This window comes from Capra hircus, chromosome 18 (assembly GCF_001704415.2).
Source record: "Capra hircus breed San Clemente chromosome 18, ASM170441v1, whole genome shotgun sequence".
In the NCBI taxonomy this organism is placed as follows: domain Eukaryota; kingdom Metazoa; phylum Chordata; class Mammalia; order Artiodactyla; family Bovidae; genus Capra; species Capra hircus.
In genome coordinates, this window is record NC_030825.1 from 65,964,101 (window position 1) to 65,985,876 (window position 21,776).

Genomic DNA, 21,776 nt, shown 5'->3' on the forward strand with positions numbered 1-21,776 from the left:
TGCTTTCACTCAGCCTCTTCATTCTTTCTGGAGTTTTTTTCTCCACTCTTCTCCAGTAGCATATTGGGCACCTACCACCTTGGGGGCTTCACCTTTCAGTGTCATATCTTTTTGTGTTTTCATACTGTTCATGGGGTTCTCAAGGCAAGAATACTGAAGTGGTTTGCCATTCCCTTCTCCAGTGGGCCACGTTTTGTCAGAACTCTCCACCATGACCCATCCATCTTGGGTGGCCCTACCCGGCATGGCTCATAGTTTCAATGAGTTAAACACGGCTGTGATCCATGTGATCAGTTTGATTCGTTTTCTGTGATTCAGTGTGGTAGCTTTTCTCGTTTTGGAGCACAGGCTCAGTGGTTGTGGTGCATGGGCTTAGTGGCTCCAAGGCACGAAGGGATCTTCCGAGGCCAGGGATTAAACCCATGTCCCTTGCATTGCAAGGTGGATTCTTAACCACTGGACCCTCAGGGAGGCCCTATTGCAGCTCTTAAGTAGTAGAAACTAACATACGTTAGGTCCCACCACAGCCTGCACGTTCACTCTCTCCTCTGTGAACTGTTCGTGGGGTGCCTGGAGATGATACCCATAAAGGAAACCTTGCAAGCCAGGCAGGCTTCTTTCTGGTAGACAGTTTTGGCATGAGCCAGGAACATAGCATCTCAGGGGGTGAAAGTGTTTGGACCAAAGGCATATTGTTTGTTCTGGAAGCCCCCAGAGGGCCTATACAGTTGCCAGAATCCCTCCCACTCCCCCATCTGCTGAGACATGTGAGAAAGATATGATCTTTTCTATCAAAGGAGAAGTTATAAGAAATAGAAAGTGGTTCATTCTTAGGATACTTCAACAGAAAGGTAGAAAGTGAAGTCGCTCAGTCGTGTCCGACTCTTTGCGACCCCATGGACACCAGGCTCCTCTGTCCATGGGATTTTCTAGGCAAGAGTACTGGAGTGGGTTGCCATTTCCTTCTCCAGGGAACTTCCTGACCCAGGGATCGAACCCAGGTCTCCCACATTGTAGACAGATGCTTTACCGTCTGAGCCACCAGGGAAATAAGATTCCTAAAATGGCAGCTAGTTGCCAATCCTTTGTTCTTTTCACTTCCTGATTCTCCTTCCTCACAGGACATTTTGGCGGGCTGATTTCACGGGCTTTATCCTGGACATGAGAAAATAACTAAAAGGGTGGGGAAAATAGTTACTAGAAATCATCCAATCAAAAACTTAGATGGCCTCCAGGAAGACTGTAACTGTGTCACTCTCAGCCTGTGAGCAGCTGGAGGAGGGGACCTGCATTTTAGGAATAAAACCAGCGGCTTTCCCACTCCGTGCGCTTGCTCCCAGACCTTTGCAGAAGTAAAGACCGCCTCATGGAGCCATCTTCGGTTGTCTGTCTTACTCCCGCAATACTGTTTGAGAGCATTTCCAGCAGGAGTGTCCTGGGAGGGCCAGACAGTGCACTCATTTGCTGGAGGCTCCATCCTGCTCAGCCAGGACAGACAGCCCATCTGAGGCCTGACTAGAGCCTGCACGGTCCTCAGCAGCTCCTGGTCCCTGGTCCCGAGGCATTTCCTCCAGGACACGTGCGGTCAGGTCTCAGGTAGAGATGAACAGGGATGGCTCCTGTGAATTCGCCCTGGGAGTCTCCAGGATTCAGACAGCAACGGGAGCCCATCCAGGCCCGTCCACTTTCGTGCAGGTATCACCGCCTCGGGTGACGCTCCCGTGAGGTGGGCGATGATGAGTCTGCTCTTCTGCCCACATCTGCAGAACTACTTTCAATGGTGGCTGAAGTGAATATAACTTTGAAGTTTATTTAAAACATCTCACGTCTTCGTGAACTGGGGTTTTACTTTTCCAGTGGGTCAAGGGAACCTGGGTATAAATCCCGCCTCTGATCTCAGCTCACGTAAATTCTGGGTGAGCTCATTGAGCTCCCTGGGCCTCAGATCACATTACTAACATGAATTTGATGGCAGCACCGACCCCATGGGCTCTGGCCAGTCACCCAGTTTTTCTGCCATAAATATTTTTTCTTTTGTTCTCATAAATATTATCATTCAATGAGAGTCTTTGTATTGACTCAGAAATTATTCAAGGTTCAGAGAAAGTAAGCGAGGCCCCCAAGTTCATTCCACAGGCAAGTGTTGATTTAGGACTTTGAATTCAGACCTCAGAAATGGGGCTTCAGAGCTGGGGACTTTCAGGCACTTTAACAAAACATGCAAAGCGCTCCCCATGAGGAGGCACGCAGTGGGGGCCGTTGGGTCCGGCGTGCTGTCTCTGTGACTATCATTGGGATGTCATGTACATCTTCACCCTTTTCCTTTCTCACGTTTCTGACATCGTCACGCCCTTACCCTCTGTGCCCCACAGCCCCTGCAGATGGTGCCGACCTCGTGTCATTCTCTGTTGGCTCCCACACGGGAGGCTTCCGTCTCCTCGTGGCTGTGGTCACCCCTGGGTGGTGGCCGCCTCCTTGCGTCCCGCACCGAGCTCAGCCCGCAGGAGGTGTCCGGTCTCTGCGTCTTCGCCATGGAGAGGAATGGGCTCTGATCCCACCGAGAGCCCGAAGACCAACCCCGCTGCCTCTGTTGACTTTCCAGGTGCCTGTTACTTATGAGGACGTGGCTGTGACCTTCACCCAGGAGGAGTGGGGGCATCTGGGCCCCGTCCAGAGGATGCTGTACTGGGAGGTGATGCTGGAGACCTGCAGGCTCCTGGTGTCTCTGGGTAAGGCCCCCACTCTGCTTCTCTTCTCCCTCTGGCTCCAGGTCCAGCGGGCTGAGAAGGCCTCTGCGGCCCAGCCAGCCTCCTCCCCCAGAGCCGCAGCTGCTTTCTGTTCTCACCACTTCCTGCCTGGCCCTGTAGGCCTCCCTGAGGCAGGGTTGGACCAGAAGCCTAGTTTGCCTTTGGTCTCAGCCAAAGGAGAAGGGTGTGTCGGGGCGGCATGGGGGCATCTCACAGAACCCGGAGGTCGGAATCCCGCTGGGCTCCCTGAGGGGCTGGCGCTCTGCCCCGGCTTCGGGCCCGCCCCGCCTCTCTGTGGGTCTGCCGCGTCGCTTCCTTTTGCAGCGCTTCCTTTTCCTTTTCCTGCTGCAGCTACTTTGCAGAAGGAGGTGAGTCCCCAAGCGCTTGCTGTCTGACGCCCGCACCGCCCTCCCCTCTCTTTCCTGCTGGGTGTCTGTCTTGTGCCTCTGTCCGTGCTCTCCTCATGTCATCGTCCCACACACTATCCTCAGAGGGAAAGGGAAGGAGGGTTGTTGGCATGAGTCCCTCAGAAAGCTTGACCCACTCAAAAGGCACATCTTGATCGTGAAAAGCTCTCCTTTGCGGTTTTTGGTGGCACGAGTCCTTTCTTTTGTGAAATCTTGACAAGAGTGATACTTGATGTTTGTACAGATGTCTCTATTTGATCCAATCATGGGGTGGGATTCCCACCCCAAGTTTTATTTTTAGTAGTTTGTGAAAGACTGAATTCAGGTGTCCCCAGGTCTGCCCCTCCCTCCGGCCCCATTTCCTGAGCTCTGACTCGCCTGCTCGTGTCGCCCTCTCCCCACCACAGCCGCTTGTCTGAGGCTGCTGGCCTCACACCCACTGTTTCCCGTTCCCCTCTTACTGGAGCTCTTGGGAGACTAGGTCTGGTGCTGGGCCCCTGGCAGCTAATCCCTGCTCTGCTGCCCTGTCCATGAGCGGTGTGTCCCTGGGCAGGTGACTGGACCCCGCTGTGGGCCCATTATCGCATAGGCTGTGTCTCCTGAAGTCATCCAGCGTCTTCCTCACGTGGCCGGCGGTCCGGAGGGTGAGTGCGCGCGGGGTCAGCCGTTGCGGACCCTGCTGCTGCCACTGCCGTTAGTGACGTCGTCACCCTCCTTGTCATGGCCACACACTCGCCTCAGCGTTTTCTGAAACAGTGTGGGGTGGCTTTGTACGTAAGTAGGCCGGGTGCCAGGGCTGAGTAGACCTTGGTCTTCACCTTGGCTCAGCCACTCATTGTGTCACAGCTGCAGCGGGTCATGACATTTCATCTGCCTGAGCCCCCGTTTCTCTACCTGTAAAGTGGTGCTTATCGCAGTATGTACTTCACGTGGGTGCCGCAAGGAAACCCTGCGATAGGATTTTTCATGCAGAGTCTACAAGGACGGTCAAAATAGTACTTTGCTTAGGACCTTTTTAGGACACATCCATGCAGACATTTACCTTGTTCTTGAATGAACAGACTCAATATTTTAGGTGTGTATGTCGTTTCTTGTCTAAATTAGTTCTTAAACTTGATTCATTTTTTTTTAATGCATTTAAGTTAAATTGCTTGGCATAGTCCCTGGAATATGGTTATACCTGTAAATAATGTTTTTTTAAGACTTTTTAAAGTTCAGTTTTAGGTTCACAAAATTGAGAGGGAGTACAGAGACTTCCCACAGTCTGCTCCCTGCACAGGTGCATTGGTGGTGGTTTAGACCCTCAGCCGTGTCCGACTCTCTGTGACCCCATGGACTGTAGCCCGCCAGGCTCCTCTGTCCATGGGATCCTCCAGGCAAGAACACTGGAGTGGGTTGCCATTTCCTCCTCCAAGGGATCATTGCCCCCTTCATTATCTGTGTTCTCCCTACATGGTACATTCGTTACAGCTGATGTATCTGCATTAACACATAATGACATAAAGTCCATAGTGTGCATTAGGGTTTGCTCTTGGTAGTCAATGAGTTTGGACGGATGACATGTATCCATCATAGTATCGTACAGATTATTTCTGTGGCCCTAAAAGTCCTCTCTGTTCACCCCCAACCCTCACCAGCCACTGATCTTTTTTGACTGTCTTCATTTGCATTTTCCAGAATGTCATATAGCAGTAATCTTATAGTACTTAGGCTTTTCAGGTTGGCCTCTTTCACTCAGTAATGGGCATCTGTTTCTTCAGGTCCTTTCATGGCTTTTTGATGCTGAATAATATTGTCTGGACGTGCCATAGTTCATCCACCTACCCACTGGAGAAATCTGAAGTGAAAGTGAAAGTCGCTCAGTCATGTCCAACTCTTTGCGACCCCATGGACTGTCCACGGAACTCTCCAGGCCAGAATACTGGAGTGGGAGCCTTTCCCTTCTCCAGGGGATCTTCCCAACCCAGGGATCGAACCCAGGTCTCCCGCACTGCAGGCGGATTCTTTACCAGCTGAGCCACAGGGAAGCACATCTAAGTTGCTTCCAGATTTTGGCGGTTATGAGAACAGCTGCTGTAAATGTCCGTGTGCAGGCGTGAGGTTTGTAGGCGGACGTACGTTTTCAGGACCTTTGGGTAAAGAGTGAGGACTGTGACTCATGGGTCCTGTGGTGAAGGTATGCTTACTTTTTTGAGAGCCCACCAGACTTCAGAATGGTGGCACCGTTTACATCCCCACCAGCATGGAGTGAGGGCTCCTGGCGCTCAGCGTCCTCCGCAGCGTTTGGTGCTGTCAGCGCTCCTGTTTTATCCCTGCCCATAGGTGTGCACTGGTGTCCAGTTTCAATTTGCATTTCCCTGGTAACAGTCTAAAGGTGATCAGTCCTGAATATTCATTGGAAGGACTGATGCTGAAGCTGAAGCGCCAATACTTTGGCCACCTGATGTGAAGAAGCAACTCATTGGAAAAGACCCTGATGCTGGGAAAGATTGAAGGCAGGAGGAGAAGGGGATGACAGAGGATGAGATGGTTGGGTGGCATCACCAAGTCGATGGACAAGAGTTTGAGCAAGCTCTGGGAGTTGGTGATGGACAGGGAGGCTTGGTGTGCTGCCGTCCATGGGGTCACAAAGAGTCGGACACAACTCAGTGACTTAACTGATGACAGTCTGTGGAGCGTCTTTTCATGTGCTTATTTGCCACCTGTATATTGTCTTTGGTGAGATGTCTTTTAAGGTCTTTGCTCTTGCCTTTGGGGAGGTGTCTGATAAGGTATTTGGCTCATTTTAAAATGGGGTTTTCTTACTGTCTAATTTTAAGAAATATTTGTATTTTTGGACAACCGTCCTTTATCAGGTATGTCTTTGGCAAATATTTTCTGCTATCTGTGTGTGGCTTGTCCTCTCATATCTTTTGGCAGAGCAGAAGTTTATAATTTTTATGAAGTGCAGCTTATCAATCATTTCCTTCATGGGTTATGCCTTTGGTATTACATCTAGGAAGGTATCACGTACCTGTAGTCGCCTAGGTTTTCTCCTGTAATATCTTACAGGAGTTTTACGGGTTTGTGTTACATTTAGACCTGTGATCCACTTTGAGATAATTTTTGTGAAGGGGATAAGGTCTCTGTTGAAATACTACTTTTCCACATGTGGATGTTCTGTTGTTCCGCCGTTTGTGGAAGAGACTAGCTTTGCTCTGTCGTGTTGCTTTTGCACCTTTGTCAGCAATCAGTTGAGTGTATCATGCGAGTCCATTTCTGAGCTTTCAGTGCTATCCCATTTATCTTTCACCAGTTTCACACTGTCTGCATTACTGTAGTTTTATTGTAAGTCTTGAGGCTGGATAGCATCCGTTCTCACGTCCAGTCTGCTAATGAGTTCATCAAAGGCATTCATCAGTGGTGTTTGATCTGTAGCATTTCTTTTCGCTTCTTAACTAGGATTTCCTTCTGTCTGCTTACATTGCCCATCTGTTTCTGGATGCTGTCTGCTTTGTTCATTAAAGCCCTTGGCGTATTAATCATTGCCATTTAAAATCCCTGATCTGGTAATTGCAGTATCCCTGGCCTGTCAGGTTCCGGTGCTTGCGCTGCCTCTTCAGATCATGTCCTTTGACTTTTAGCACGGCTCATAAGTTCTTTCTGACAGCTGCACGTGACGTGGAGATGACTCTCGGGCCTGCCTGTTACTGAGTCCCACTTGCCTTCTTTTGCTCTCAGAGCGGTCTGCTCTGAACCTGCAGCAGCCCTTCAGTTATAATTCAGGTTTCCTCACGTGGCGCTGCTCCCCGTAGCAGCTGCTGCTCACTGTTCTCTGCTCACGTGACTCACTGTATTCCCTCTTTCTCTAGTCTTGGGGACAGAAGTCTACGCTGTTCCCTCACTTCTGTTATTGACCCAGGATGAGTCAATTTTTCTGTCTGTTCAGCTTTCCACTTGTTGTTAAGATGGATTGCAGACTTGGAAGCTCCTTACAGGCATGACTGGAAATAGGAAGTCCACTAAACATGACTTTTGACTTACCTTTAGGGTTAAAGAAATGCCATGGCGACATGGCAGATGAAGCTCCTAGATTCAGAAGCCTCAGTGCAGTGAAATCTTCTCAGGAAGTGACATTTGAGCTGAGACTCAAAGAATGAATAGCAAGCTAGCTGGAGCAAACTGGGAAAAAACAGCCTTCCAGCTGGCAGGGCAGCACATGCAAAGGCCCTGAGGTCATAGGGGGCGTGGCTCCTAACAGCCAAACGCAGGCTCCTTAACTTGCATTGCCCTGTCCCTGAGCATATAAGCAGATGGGACGAGCATCTGCTGAGTCCTGGCTCTGCTTTAGGGTCTGCAGCTGCACTTTCTATGTGGGTCCCGGTACCTCTGCCAGCGACTTATCTGCGTCCCTGACCCCTCATTTGTTGATGTGTGTTTGGCTGCACATGGCAGACCAGCTTCAAGCAGTCTGTGCCCCAAAGGAAATGTATCATGTTGTCCAAGAAGCTCAGAGGTGATGCTGGCTCCCAGGCGGGGGGTGCCAATTCAGGTGTCTGTTTCTCCAATCCTTGGTCAGGCCAGTCTCCTCACAGACATCGCAAGATGCTTCCCGAGGGCAGGAGCAGCTGACGTGGGTCACCTGTGGGCCTTAGCTGCTGTCTGTGGGGTGATGGAGACCAGGCTCCATAGCCTGCCAGGTTAGCTGCCAGCACCCGGGGAGCGTTTAAGTCCACTGGTGCTTGGACCTTTCCCCACAGACTTTGTCTGACCTGTTCTGTGCTGGTAACAGGACACCCTGAGTGTTCTGGTGTTCAGGGAGGTAGCGGAGGACCCTGACTCCACTGAATTAGGTAAAGCTTCAGGAAATAGTCTGAGCGGTGTGGGGTTCTGGGGATGGAGATCAGGGAGGGGTCCTGTCCGTGCAGCTGGCAGTCACATCTGCCGTCTTTGGGGAGTGAAGGTGGTGTTCTCACATGTTTCCCAGGCGCAGGGTTCTGTTTGCCTGGAGGGGAGCAGCCACATGTTGGGGTCTCTTCCAAACCCTGCAGTCCTGCCCTCGATTGAGAGGCTTCTTTCTTCCTCCCACATATTCCCCACATTCTCTTTTTTTCTCTGTGAACAGGATGTCCTTTGCCTGAGCCAGAGCTGATCTCCCCAGCGGAGCCCGGCCCTGAGTCACAGACATCGAGGAGAGGGCCCACCCCCGGTTCCTGCTCGGGTGAGTACCCACAGCTGGCCAGGGGGGTCACAGCAACATGCACGCCTCTCGGGGGCTGTGGCCCGTCTGCTATGTGAGAATGTTCCTGCTGTGGCTGCTCTGGGCGTGGGGGTCCCTGCAGCCTTTGAACCCATGCTTGCCCTACCCTGTGACGCTGCTGGGAGGCGTGGGGTTTGTCAGGTAAGTTCAGGCTCTCGGCTCCATGAGCTTGGGCTTAAAGACTAGGTGTAACACAGCACACAGCCTTGTGGTCCAAGGATGTTCCGTGGTCTTTGTATGTGAGTTTGGCCAAGGTAAACCTAGCTGCTCAAACAGGCATATTCCCGAATCTCCATGGCACAATGTATGGAAAAGTGTTCTTCTTGAGCCAAGGACCATGTGGGTCTGTGGGGATGTGTGAGCAGGCAGCTTTCCAGGGACCTGGCTGCCGCCTCTCGTTCGTGTGGGCCCGCCAGGGTTCCTGGCGTCCTCCAGCTGGCGGAGGGGAGACAGAAGAAGAGACAGTGTCACAGCTGCTCCCAACACGGTGTTTTCCCTCACATTCCACTGACTCAAGACTTGGCCTTGTCATCTGGTACCCGGGGTTGGGAAGAGAGGCTCAGTGTGTCCATGGAGAGGAAAGACGTGGTTTGGTGAGCGTGGTTGGTTACACTGTCTGGTACTGGAAAATTGCAGTCGTCCTGGTTTCTGCCTCATTGGGTGGTTAGAGAATGTAATAGATTGTGTGTGAACGTGCTCCTCACTGGGCCTGACCGTAGAGTGGCTCAGCAGACGTGAGCTGTTGGTGTCATGGGACTAGTGCTTGCGCATCAGGGTAGTGTCTCACGGTTCCTCCTGGGCAGCGGGAGCTGTTCTCACCTTCACCACCGTCACTCCCCGCACCGAGTGGACAGATGCACCCCCTTGCTCTCTTTCTGTCCTCTTTGCCTAAACCTCAAGGCCCCTCACACTCAACACGCCCGAGAGAGAGCTCGGACCTTGCCCATTCCTCCTGCCTCGCGTGCAGGTCAGGAGGCGGGCGCACCTCAGACGGCTCCTCGGCACCCCCGGTTCCACCAGCGCCTCCATCCAGGAGGCACCAAACCCTGCCCGTTCCGCACGCACGTCTCTAGTGCGTCACCTCCACCAGCTGTACGAGACCCGCGCCCACACTCTCAGCGCAGGCTTTCAGCTTCTGCCTCGGTGGTGCCCGCGCGCTCCTGGCTGGTCTCCCTGTCTCTGCTCTGTGCCCCTTTGTCTGTCTGTCCTGTCTCGCACACTGACCCCCACAGCCTCTCCCCAGCCCCCGAGGTCTCAGCCCGTCTTCATGTCACAAGCAGAGTCTGGCCCTTGCGCTGCTTCATCCTCGCCCCTCCCCTGTCACTGAGTGTCCTGTGTGTGGCTTCCACGCTTACCGCCCACTGGCCGCTCTTTTCTACACGGCGATGTCTGTGTTCCAGTACTGCTCTCGCCCTCTCCCTCCCCGTTTCCACACGTCTGTTCTCTGCGTGAGTCTCCATTGCTGCCCTGCATGCAGGCTCATCTTTTTGTTCTTAAATAACTCTCCAAGGTTAACCCACACATTCGTGGTTTCACACCTTCAACTTTTTTCTGAATGTTGACCTTTAAGCCAACTTTTTCACTCTCCACTTTCACTTTCATCGAGAGGCTTTTTAGCTCCTCTTCACTTTCTGGCATAAGGGTGGTGTCATCTGCATAACTGAGGTTATTGATATTTCTCCCAGCAATCTTGATTCCAGCTTGTGTTTCTTCCAGTCCAGCGTTTCTCATGATGTACTCTGCATATAAGTTAAATAAGCAGGGTGACAATATACAGCCTTGATGTACTCCTTTTTCTATCTGGAACCAGTCTGTTGTTCCATGTCCAGTTCTAACTGTTGCTTCCTGACCTGCGTACAGACTTCTCAAGAGACAGGTCAGGTGCTCTGGTATTCCCATCTCATAATTTTCCACAGTTTATTGTGATCCACACAGTCAAAGGCTTTGACATAGTCAATAAAGCAGAAATAGATGTTTTTCTGGAACTCTCTTGCTTTTTCCATGATCCAGCAGATGTTGGCAATTTGATCTCTGGTTCCTCTGCCTTTTCTAAAACCAGCTTGAACATCAGGAAGTTCACGGTTCATGTATTGCTGAAGCCTGGCTTGGAGAATTTTGAGCATTACTTTACTAGCGTGTGAGATGAGTGCAATTTTGAGGTAGTTTGAGCATTCTTTGGCATTGCCTTTCTTTGGGATTGGAATGACAACTGACCTTTTCCAGTCCTGTGGCCACTGCTGAGTTTTCCAAATTTGCTGGCATATTGAGTGCAGCACTTTGACAACATCATCTTTCAGGATTTGAAACAGCTCCACTGGAATTCCATCACCTCTACTAGCTTTGTTTGTAGTGATGCTTTCTAAGGCCCACTTGACTTCACATTCCAGGATGTCTGGCTGTAGGTGAGTGATCACACCATCATGATTATCCGGGTCGTGAAGATCTTTTTTGTACAGTTCTTCCGTGTATTCTTGCCACCTCTTCTTAATATCTTCTGCTTCTGTTGGGTCCATACCATTTCTGTCCTTTATCGAGCCCATCTTTGCATGAAATGTTCCCTTGGTATCTCTAATTTTCTTGAAGAGATCTCTAGTCTTTCCCAATCTGTTGTTTTCCTCTATTGCTTTGCATTGATCGCTGAAGAAGGCTTTCTTATCTCTTCTTGCTATTCTTTGGAATTCTGCATTCAGATGCTTATATCTTTCCTTTTCTCCTTTGCTTTTCGCCTCTTTTCTTTTCACAGCTATTTGTAAGGCCTCCGCAGACAGCCATTTTGCTTTTTTGCATTTCTTTTCCGTGGGGATGGTCTTGATCCCTGTCTCCTGTACAATGTCACGAACCTCATTCCATAGTTCATCAGGCACTCTATCTATCAGATCTAGGCCCTTCAATCTATTTCTCACTTCCACTGTATAATCATAAGGGATTTGATTTAGGTCATACCTGAATGGTCTAGCGGTTTTCCCTACTTTCTTCAATTTGAGTCTGAATTTGGTAATAAGGAGTTCATGATCTGAGCCACAGTCAGCTCCCGGTCTTGTTTCTGCTGACTGTATAGAGCTTCTCCATCTTTGGCTACATAGAATATAATCAGTCTGATTTCGGTGTTGACCATCTGGTGATATCAATGTGTAGAGTCTTCTCTTGTGTTGTTGGAAGAGGGTGTTTGCTATGACCAGTGCATTTTCTTGGCAAAACTCTATTAGTCTTTGCCCTGCCTCATTCCGCATTCCTAGGCCACATTTGCCTGTTACTGCAGGTGTTTCTTGACTTCCTACTTTTGCATTCCAGACCCCTATAATGAAAAGGACATCTGTTTTGCGTGTTAGTTCTAAAAGGTCTTGTAGGTCTTCATAGAACCGTTCAACTTCAGCTTCTTCAGTGTTACTGGTTGTGGCATAGACTTGGATAACTGTGATATTGAATGGTTTGCCTTGGAGACGAACAGAGATCATTCTGTCATTTTTGAGATTGCATCCAAGTACTGCATTTTGGACTCTTGTTGACCATGATGGCTACTCCATTTCTTCTGAGGGATTCCTGCCCGCAGTAGTAGATATGATGGTCATCTGAGTTAAATTCACCCATTCCAGTCCATTTCAATTTGCATGCTTCCTGGTTAGGTCCCGGTGCACATATTGGACTAATCCATAATGAAAAGTTAAATCTGATTGATTGACGTTTTTGCCCGGTGTCTGGCCCTCTACTGGGCACAGCATAGGCAGTGTGTCATTTCATCTTCACAGCAGTCCTGCAAGACAAATTCTCACTTTAGCTTTAATTTTCAAAAGAGAAAAGCGAAGGCCTGTGATATTTGAGTACCTTGCCAGATGCCGTAAAGCTAACATTGAGTTCTTTTGGAATTCAGGCCTAGGTGTTTGTGGTCAGAGACCATGATACTCACATGACCTCTAGCTTCTGTTCGGTGGAGCCCAGGTACAGGTTTCACTTCCTCGTTCTATGGGCTCGTTGTCATCACTGATTCGTGAATGACCTTGACTGATGTAGGAATGAAATTATTTCTCTGCTCATTCGTTTCTTTTTGAACATAATGCACTGAACATCCCTAGACTCCAGTATGAGAACCTTGCTCATGCCCTCCTGTCTCAGCGTGGGCTGCTGTAACAAGAAAGCCACAGCCCAGGCAGCTCAAGCAGCAGGCTTTTGTGTCTGTCAGTTCAGGAGTCTGGGAAGACCTGGATCAAGGTACTGGCAGATCCCGGCTGAGGAGGGCCCACTCCTCTGTGTGCAGATGGCAGCTTTCTCGTTCTGTCCTCATGTGGCAGAGAAAAGGAGCAAGCTGTCTCGTCTCTCTTCTCGTAAGGACGCTGATCCCATCTCAGGAACCCTCCTCTCTCCAACCTCATGTTCTTATGCAGGGCAGCTCCCTGGTTCTGGAAGACTCTATGCGTTTGTTCGTTCTCTTTCCTAAGGCTGAAAGAACCTCCTAATTTTCTCTGTACTGCAGCTTCTACCACATCCATAGTTCTGCCCTTACCAGGAAGCCTCCGCAGCCCATTCCTGTCTCCCATCTGGGCAGCACTAGGTACCCCTTCGCTGGCTCCCCTGCGCATAGCACCATGAGGTGTTGTGGTTTGGAGCAGACTCACCACACGCAGTGTCAGCATCCCTCTGTCTGCCCCCCTTGTCTCCAGACATTCTGTCCCCTGTCCATACTCTCCCCCTGAGGACATACCCTCCCTTTAAAATTTTCAAGAATTCAAACAGTAGAAAGAAAGAAATTGCAAACCTGAGTTTCAGAGACCTGAAAAGACAGCAGGCTGGAAAGACGGCCACTGTCTTCATCTTATCCTCGCTGACATGGTGATTTAGTTTCTTCTACGCTGCCATCACTTACGAGCCTTTTTGTGTATCATCTTCCCTCCAGGTGACAACACAGAACCTGAGGCCCCACAGCCTGCCCCTCCCCCCCCAGCCTCATCTGAGGAAGTCTCGGCCCAGAAACGACCGACTCAGCGGGCCTCAGGGCACTCCCAGCTGGGGCAAACCAAGGATGGGGATGGGCCATTGGAGATGCAGGAAGGTCCCGTGAGACCAGGGACAGGCCCCCAGGGGAAGGAACTCCCTGGGAAAGTGAACCCTGATCATCATGGTTTAGGGCCAGATGACTGTCTGCCCTCGAGGACTGCACAGCAGCGAGTCCCTCCAGGAGACTTTCTCTATGAACCGAAGTCACGTCGGCGGGTGCAAGGACCCCTGACTCATGAAGGGAATTTTCCCTGTAAGTGTGGGGAATGTGGGAAAGCTTTCAACACACATGGCTTCCTTGTTCGAGACGAGCAGCTTCACTCTGGAGTGAAGCCCTGTGGATGCACAGAGTATGGGAGAGCCTTCAGCAAGAGCGCACACCCCCTCCAGCACCACCTGATCCTCACCAGGGAGAGGCCCTACGAGTGCAGCGAGTGTGGGAAGGCCTTCCACCGCAGGTCACAGCTCACAGCACACCAGTGGATCCACACCGGGGAGAAGCCCTATGAGTGCAGCGAGTGTGGGAAAGCCTTCCACCGCAGGTCACAGCTCACGACGCACCAGCTGATCCACACCAGGGAGAAGCCCTATGAGTGCAGTGAATGTGGGATGGGCTTCTGTGACAGCACTAGGCTCATGAAGCACTCTGTCATCCACACCGGGGAGAAGCCATACAAGTGCCTCGAGTGCGGGAAGGCCTTCTACCGCAAGTCGTACCTCAAGGAGCACCAGCGGGTCCACACCGGGGAGAAGCCCTATGTGTGCACCGAGTGTGGAAGGGCCTTCATCTACTGCTCCACTTTCATCTTGCATAAAAGGGCCCACACTGGCGAGAAACCCTATGAGTGCAAAGAATGTGGGAAGGCCTTTAGCAGTAGGTCAAGCCTTAACCGACACTTCACCATCCACAGTGAAGAGAAGCCGTACAAGTGCACGGACTGTGGGAAAGCCTTCAACCGCAGATCGTACCTCAGCAGCCACCAGCGGATTCATGGCGGAGAGAAGCCCTACAAGTGCGTGGAGTGTGGGAAGGCCTTCTGGTGGAGCTCAAGCCTCGTCCGACACGCCATCATCCACACTGGAGAGAAGCCGTGTGAGTGCAGTGAGTGTGGAAAGGCCTTCAGTCGCAGCTCCTCCCTCACTCAGCATCAAAGGGTTCATACTGAGGGAAGGCCTGTCTCTGTGACAGATGGGGGGGCGACTCTGCACACTTATGTCGTTCCGCGTTTAGAGTTGAACCTCTAAGAACTCTTTCTGGGGAAAGACTTCTGCACGTAACCCCTGCTGCTAATGCTAAGTCGCTTCAGTCGTGTCCGACTCTGTGCGACCCCATAGACAGCAGCCCATTAGGCTCTTCTGTCCCTGGGATTCTCCAGGCAAGAAAGCTGGAGTGGGTTGCCATTTCCTTCTCCAGTGCATAAAAGTGAAAAGTGAAAGTGAAGTGGCTAAGTCGGGCCCGACTCTTAGCGACCCCATGGACTGCAGCCTACCAGGCTCCTCCATCCTTGGGATTTTCCAGGCAAGAGTACTGGAGTGAGGTGCCATTGCCTTCTCCTGTAACCCCTGAGGGAAATCTTTTGCCAAGGAAATACGTTACTCAGAATCTGATTATTCATACCAAAGAGAAATCCCCTCATTTTTCTTCCCTGTGAGAAGACCTGTTTGCAGGATATCAGTTGTCATCTAAAGAATCATGTTAGAAATGGAGTCAGCCTAGAAACTTAATTCTATATCTGAAAATTCACGTGGGAGAGTGAGCCAATCTTTACTGTGCACTGAGCAAAGCCTTCAGGCACGCCTTCCTCCTCAGTTTACGCTGCAAAATTATCTCAGGGATATTTAAACAAAAGAGGAAGAGACATGGAAGAGAAGAAGAAATGCAGACACAGCTTTCAGATTTCCATGACGAGCCTGTGGCAGTTTGTCATCCCTTAGTTTAGCTGAGGTAAGGGGAGTGTTGTTGCAGAGATCAGAGGACCTCGTTCCTTTTATCTCATATACACGTGCGCTGCTGTCCACTGTCAGGAGAGTTAAACAGTTGAGGGTGCATCTGAACAGCTTTACTGAAAGTCACCTTTGCTTCCCTAGTAGCTCAGACAGTAAAGCATCCACCTACAATGCAGGAGACCCAGGTTCGATCCCTGAGTCGGGAAGATCCTCTGCAGCAGAAACTGGCAACCCACTGCAGTATTCTTGCCCAGAGAATTTCATGGACAGAGAGGCCTAGCGGGCTACAGTCCATGGCGTTGCAAAGAGTCGGACATGACTGAGCAGCTGACACACACACCTTTGTTCTACAGCATTGTCCCTACCCTTGAGTAGCCTGTGTCTTCATGAGAAATATGAAGCCTTGACTTAACAATGCACTTTCATATTTAAGGGGATAAAAATGTATGTATGAATGAACCCATTTTACTGAAATGATTGATACTTTTGAAACATAATGTGTCATGTGTCTTTAACCAGCTGACACTCATACTTAATCTGTTTCTCTTTCTATTTGTCTGTCGGGTGAGGAGGACAGTATAACTGTGCAACCTTCCCGGATGGATCCCACTTCTTCCCTCTGATTCTTCCTTAGAGAGGCTTCACTAACATGTCAGTGGTTTTCTAGAGGTTGAATTGCAGCCGCAACAGAACAAAACACACAGCTAAATTAAGCTAAATGATAGCAATACTTTCAGAGAAGGAATCTCATTTTTAATCTTACAAAAGATTGTGTGAAGATTCACTGTCAAGTAAAGTGACTAGAATTTTACCGATTGAAATGAGTTTGTGTCAGTACAGGTACAGGTGAGTTCCAGTGTCGCCACTGGCTTAGTCCCAATGGACTAATGACTAAGGACTAATGACTAATATCATTTGTCAGGGTATTTTGAGATTCCTTCCTTTTATTTTTTTAAGCAACATGTGATAGTATTAACATCTCACGTTAAGAAATATACTGTACAGAAAGACATAAAAATAATCATGTATTCACTCTGAACCCTTCTCAGGGCTTTTCAAATGACTACACATCTAGTTTCGTATGGTCATTGTAGGCCATGTCATTTCTGTTGTGTTACTGCTAAGTCGCTTCAGTCGTGTCCGACTCTGTGCAACCCCATAGACGGCAGCCCACGACGCTCCACCGTCCCTGGGATTCTCCAGGCAAGAACACTGGAGTGGGTTGCCATTTCCTTCTCCAATGCATGAAAGTGAAAGTGAAGTCGCTCAGTCACGTCTGACTCTTAGGGACCCCATGGACTGCGGCCCACCAGGCTCCTCCATCCATGGGATTTTCCAGGCACACTCTATGGCATTATTGTGAAGGCCACTCTTTATCCTTTTCATGTCTTGTCTAAGAAGTCTTCAGCAAGCTCTAAGTTCTTACATCTCTGATACATATTGAGTTACTTTTTGTATTAACCGTGTGCAGTTTAGGTTGTGTTTTTGTTGCCTAAGGATGTTCAGTTGTTCTGGCACTGTTTGAATAGTTGAAAAGACTATCCTGCCTCTATTGAACTGAACTTAGTGGAAAAAAATCTATTGGGCATACTAATTTTTGGACTGAGTTCTTTATGTTATCCTACTGATCTGTGTATTTAAACCTCTGCCAATACATTATGTTGAATACTGTAGCTATCATTAAACCTTAAAACTGGATAAAGTACTTCCATCTTCTTTATAGTTTTTTTTTTCTTTATAGTTTTAAAAATTGATTTAGTTTCCCATGTCAATTTTTCCTTTGGTTTTCTGTGTAAGTTTTAACATGTGCTGGTCTATATATTAAAAACATCTTGTGGGATTTTTATAGAAATTCCATTAATCTATGGATCATTTTTGGTGAGATTTGGCATCTTTATTATGTTGAGTCTTCCACTCCATGAACATGGTATGTCTCTTCATTTATTTGGATCTCTGATTTATTTTATAAGTGTTTTATAATTTTCAGCTTACAGATCCTGAGCATGTTTGTTAGGTTTTTATTGCGTTTTTAACTTCAGTTTTATCATTGTCATTACTGTTATTGAGAAATATAATTAATGTTTATATGTTGACTTTGTATCCTGTGCCCTTGCTGGACTCATTTATTAGTTCTAGCAAGTTTGTTTGTTGGCAGATTGCTCAGGATTTTCTTCATAAGCAATAAGTTACCTATCTGCAGCTCAGCTCAGATGGTAAAGAACTTGCCTGCAATGCAGGGGGCCCAGGTTCAATAACTGGGTTGGGAAGATCCCTGGAGCAGGAAAGTGGCAACCCACTCCAGTGTTCTTGCCTGGGAAATCCATGGAGAGAGGAACTTGGTGGGCTACAATCCCTCAGGTCACAAAGAGTTGGACACAACTGAGTGAATAACACTTACCTGTGACTATTGAACATCTTATTTCTTCTTCCTTAGGTATATCCCTTTTATTTCCTTTTTCTTTCTTTCTTCTGCTAGCTAGAATTTCCAGTACAATGTTGAATAGAAATGATGAAAGAGGACACCCATGTCTTATTCTTAATGTTAAGGGGAAAGCATTCAGTTGCTTGACCATTAAATAAGATGACAGTATGGGTTTTTATACAGATGTTTTAAAACCAAGTTTGGTAGGTTTCCCTCCTAATTTGCAAAGAGCTTTCATTATGAATTGGTGTTGAATTTTGTCAAATACCTTTTCTCTTTCAGCTGATGTGATCATACGACCTTTCTTCTGTAGCCTGTTTATATGATGGATTGTCTGACTGGATTTGAATGTTGACCCAGCCTTGCATTTCTGCAGTAAACCCTGTAGTTTATGGAACACACACACACACACACACACACACACACACACACACTCCTTTTGCCAGTATTTTGTCGAGAAATTTTATGCATAAAATCGAGCATATTGGCCTTTTTTTTTTTTTTTGGCACTGCTGTCTGAAAAAATGAACTTTGAGTGTTTCTTCCTTTTTCCCTCCCAGCCTGGTTGAGATTTTGAGAGTTGGTTGTTTTTCTTCTCTAAATATTTGGTAGAATTCTCTGGTGAAACCATTTTGGCCTGGAGATTCCATTTAATGGAATTCATTAACTTCACTTCATGAGAATATGTAGGGATGTCATTAGCTTTGATACATTGTAAGGCAAAGTTTCAAGTTGAATATCTTACAATGATTTAAAACCAGCAAAATTATGCTTTGAATAATAGGACTTGAACACTTTAAAGGACCATAGAGACCCTCTCCAATTTAATGATTAGAAAACTCAGGTGCAGAGAAGGCAGGTGACTAGTGCAAGCCCATATTCTCAAGATAAGGCCAGATGGTGTCCATTTCTCCTAGCCTGTTGGAATTCTGCCCTTTATACTGCTTATAAAAGCCCTATCCAGTTGGCATTGAGGATGTGATTATTTTCAAAAAGCACATTTTGATGATCTTTGCTTCCTTCAGGCATAGGTTATTCTGTAACAATTTTAAGCACATCTTTAGATGTTTTCATTCAGATCTTCTGTTACTAATCTGTGTCCTGTTTTATTTCATTCTCTGTTTTATTTCATCCTATGCAAATTAGATTTATCTTTTTACGGTCCTGTGTATTGTCAGTTTTATATATATTTATTTTGTGCTAACTAATATATTTTCCAAATTTTTATTTGCTTTATCTCTGTAACATATCTTCAAAACTGTGACTTATAAACTGAATACTGCTGGATAGTTTTCAGCCTACTAAAAACTACTGACAACCAATTCAAACATTTATTACATATCCATTTCATGTGATAGCTGGCATATTTGATTTAAAATGCATCTTCCTATTGTGCTTTTCAGGTCTGTGTCTTAGACATTCTTTTAAAAATTTCTGTAGATTATTTACATTCTTCACTTTTAGTTGGTAATGTATATACTTCTGTTTTATTAGTGTTTAAGTTTAAAAATTATATTCATGTCTTTAACACAACAAAGTATAAGTTAATATCTTAATCTTTTGCACGATGTAGTGGATATTATTGAGGATCACATGGTAATTCCATTGTTCTCCTCAACAAGATATTGGTCATGTTTTACAGAGATAATTAATTAACTGCATTTATTCACAGGTGCCCTTTCCTTGGATCTTCGGTCCTCTGTCACTGCAGACCTTTCACCTGGGATCATTTTCCTCTGGCCTTAAATGTAGTTCATTGGAATATAGTTGCTTTACAGTGTTGTGTTATGTGTGGGTTAGTTATCTACTATTTCATTCTCTTTTTGAGAAACATTTTCAGTATATCCTTCCACTATGTCCTGGACCCACTATGTTGTATGTGACTGGAGGTGATTTATTTTGTGTTAATAGTTTCCTGGTATTAAGGAACAGTGTTTGAACATGGTACAAGAACAACACATCCTAGAAATTCTACCAGGCTCAGTAATTAGATAGAGTTTTGAGTTGTTGGAATAATAAAAGGATGACTGTGTGGAATGCATAGGAGAAATAATATGTCTGGTAACCAAACTGATGGATTGCGACATAAACTGACTAGATGACTAACAAACCCCATTGTCTCTTTTTGGCTGCCTGGGCGGTCAGCATGTCCCAGCTTTCCTTAACAGTTAACCCTGGGACCATGTGAATGGGTTGTGGCCTGATGAATACATGCGGAAGTGGTTGTGGATGCTTGTCTTAATTGTTCTTGCATTTGTGCCCCGTTCTGGGAATCTCCTCAGTGGTTCTCAGTCTCAAACCTCCCCAGGACTTAGTGCTCCCTCGGGTGCTGTAGGTTCAGAAGGTGGGTTGATGGCAATGATGTCTTGATGAGGTCAGGTCCTCATGACCTGAAAAGCCTCTGAGCTTCCAGCTGGGCCATCTCATCATCACATATTTGTACCCAAGCCTGCCAGAAGAAGAGGACAGGAGGGCAAGAAGGAGGCCCAAGTTACTGGGAACTTGATGACATGTCATCATGTCATAGACGTGAAACCATCAACTCCACTCCACTTGGACCTGAGGGCACTTAGTCCTGATGTTCCCAAGATCAGACTCTTACTTGTAATAATGCAACTCTGGGCATCGTGATGCCTACCTGTAGTTTAAGAAGTCTATCTGCTCTTTAAGAGATAACTAAATATGGATAGAGAAAAAGGACTATGCAAAATAGTACATACAAAGGTATGCTTTTTATGTAAAGCATTTAATCAGTACCTGAGAGTTTGAAAAGTTTGAAAGTCTAGTCGCTCTTTGTGACCGCATGGATTGTAGACTACCAGGCTCCTCCGTCCATGGGATTTTCCAGGCAAGAGTACTGGGGTGGGTTGCCATTTCCTTCTCTAGAGGATCTTCCCAACCAAGGGATCGAACCCAGGTCTCCCACATTGTAGGCAGACACTTTACCATCTGAGCCACCAGGGAAGTCCTGAGAGGCTGCTTGCCAAGTCAAGGAATCATGTTTTCATAAATAATGCCAACATTCTTGCAAAGAGGTATCCATGGCTTAGCCTTTCACAGCCTTGTATGTGAAAGCGTTGTGTCTGCAATCCCACGGACTGCAGCCGGCCAGGCGCCTCTCTTCATGGAACTCTCCAGGCAAGTATCTGGGGTGGGTTGCCATTCCCTTCTCCAGGGGATCTTTCTGACTCAAGGATCGAACCTGTGTCTCAGACCCGCATTGCAGGCAGATTCATTACCATCTGAGCTAACAGGGAAGCGCCCTTCTCCAGGAGATCTTCCCAATCCAGGGAATGAACCTGGGTCTTCTGCACAGCAAGTAGATTCTGTACTGTCCTATCCACCAGGGAAGCCCCATGTTAATACTAATGACAGTAGTACTGTTCAGTCAGTCGTGTCCAACTCTTTGGGACCCCATGGACTGCAGCACCCCAGGCTTCCCTGTCATTCACCATCTCCCGGAGCTTACTCAAACCTGTCCATCAAGTCGGTGATGCCACCCAACCGTCTCATCCTCTGTCATGCCCTTCTGCCTTCAATCTTTCACAGCATCAGGGTCTTTTCTAATGAGACGGCTCTTTGCTTCAGATGGCCAGGGTATTGGAGCTTCAGCCTCAGCATCAGTCCGTCCAGTGAATATTCAGGATTGATTTGCTTTAGGATTCACTGGTTTGATCCACTTGCAGTCCAAGGGACTCTCAAGAGTCCTCCAACACCACAGCTCAAAAGCATCAGTTGTTCAGCGCTCAGCCCTTTTTACGGTCCAACTCTTAAACCCATACGTGACTGCTGGAAACGATTTTGAACCAGTCTGTTGGTCCATGTCCATTGTTGCTTCTTGACCTGCATACAGATTTTGCAGGAGGCAGGTAAGCTGGTCTGGCATTCGCATCTCTTTAAGAATTATCCACAGCTTGTGAACTCAGCACCAGTCCGAGCTCCTCATGCCCTGCGTCTGGATGGAGCCCTAAGTCCTGCAGTGATCAGAGAAGGCGGGGCACTGCCCCCAGGCCTATGGCAATTTG

At 47.8% G+C, this 21,776-nt stretch overlaps 1 protein-coding gene across 1 annotated transcript in view; it reads left to right on the forward strand.

Moving 5' to 3' along the window:
• Positions 1 to 14,772, forward strand: part of LOC102172654 (zinc finger protein 805) — a 43,549-nt gene extending 28,777 nt beyond the window's left edge. Inside the window, exon 5 of the mRNA XM_018063504.1 lies at positions 13,797 to 14,772. Within this exon, the coding sequence (XP_017918993.1) occupies positions 13,797 to 14,627 (831 nt within the window). The 3' untranslated portion in view covers positions 14,628 to 14,772. The remainder of the gene's footprint in view (positions 1 to 13,796) is intronic.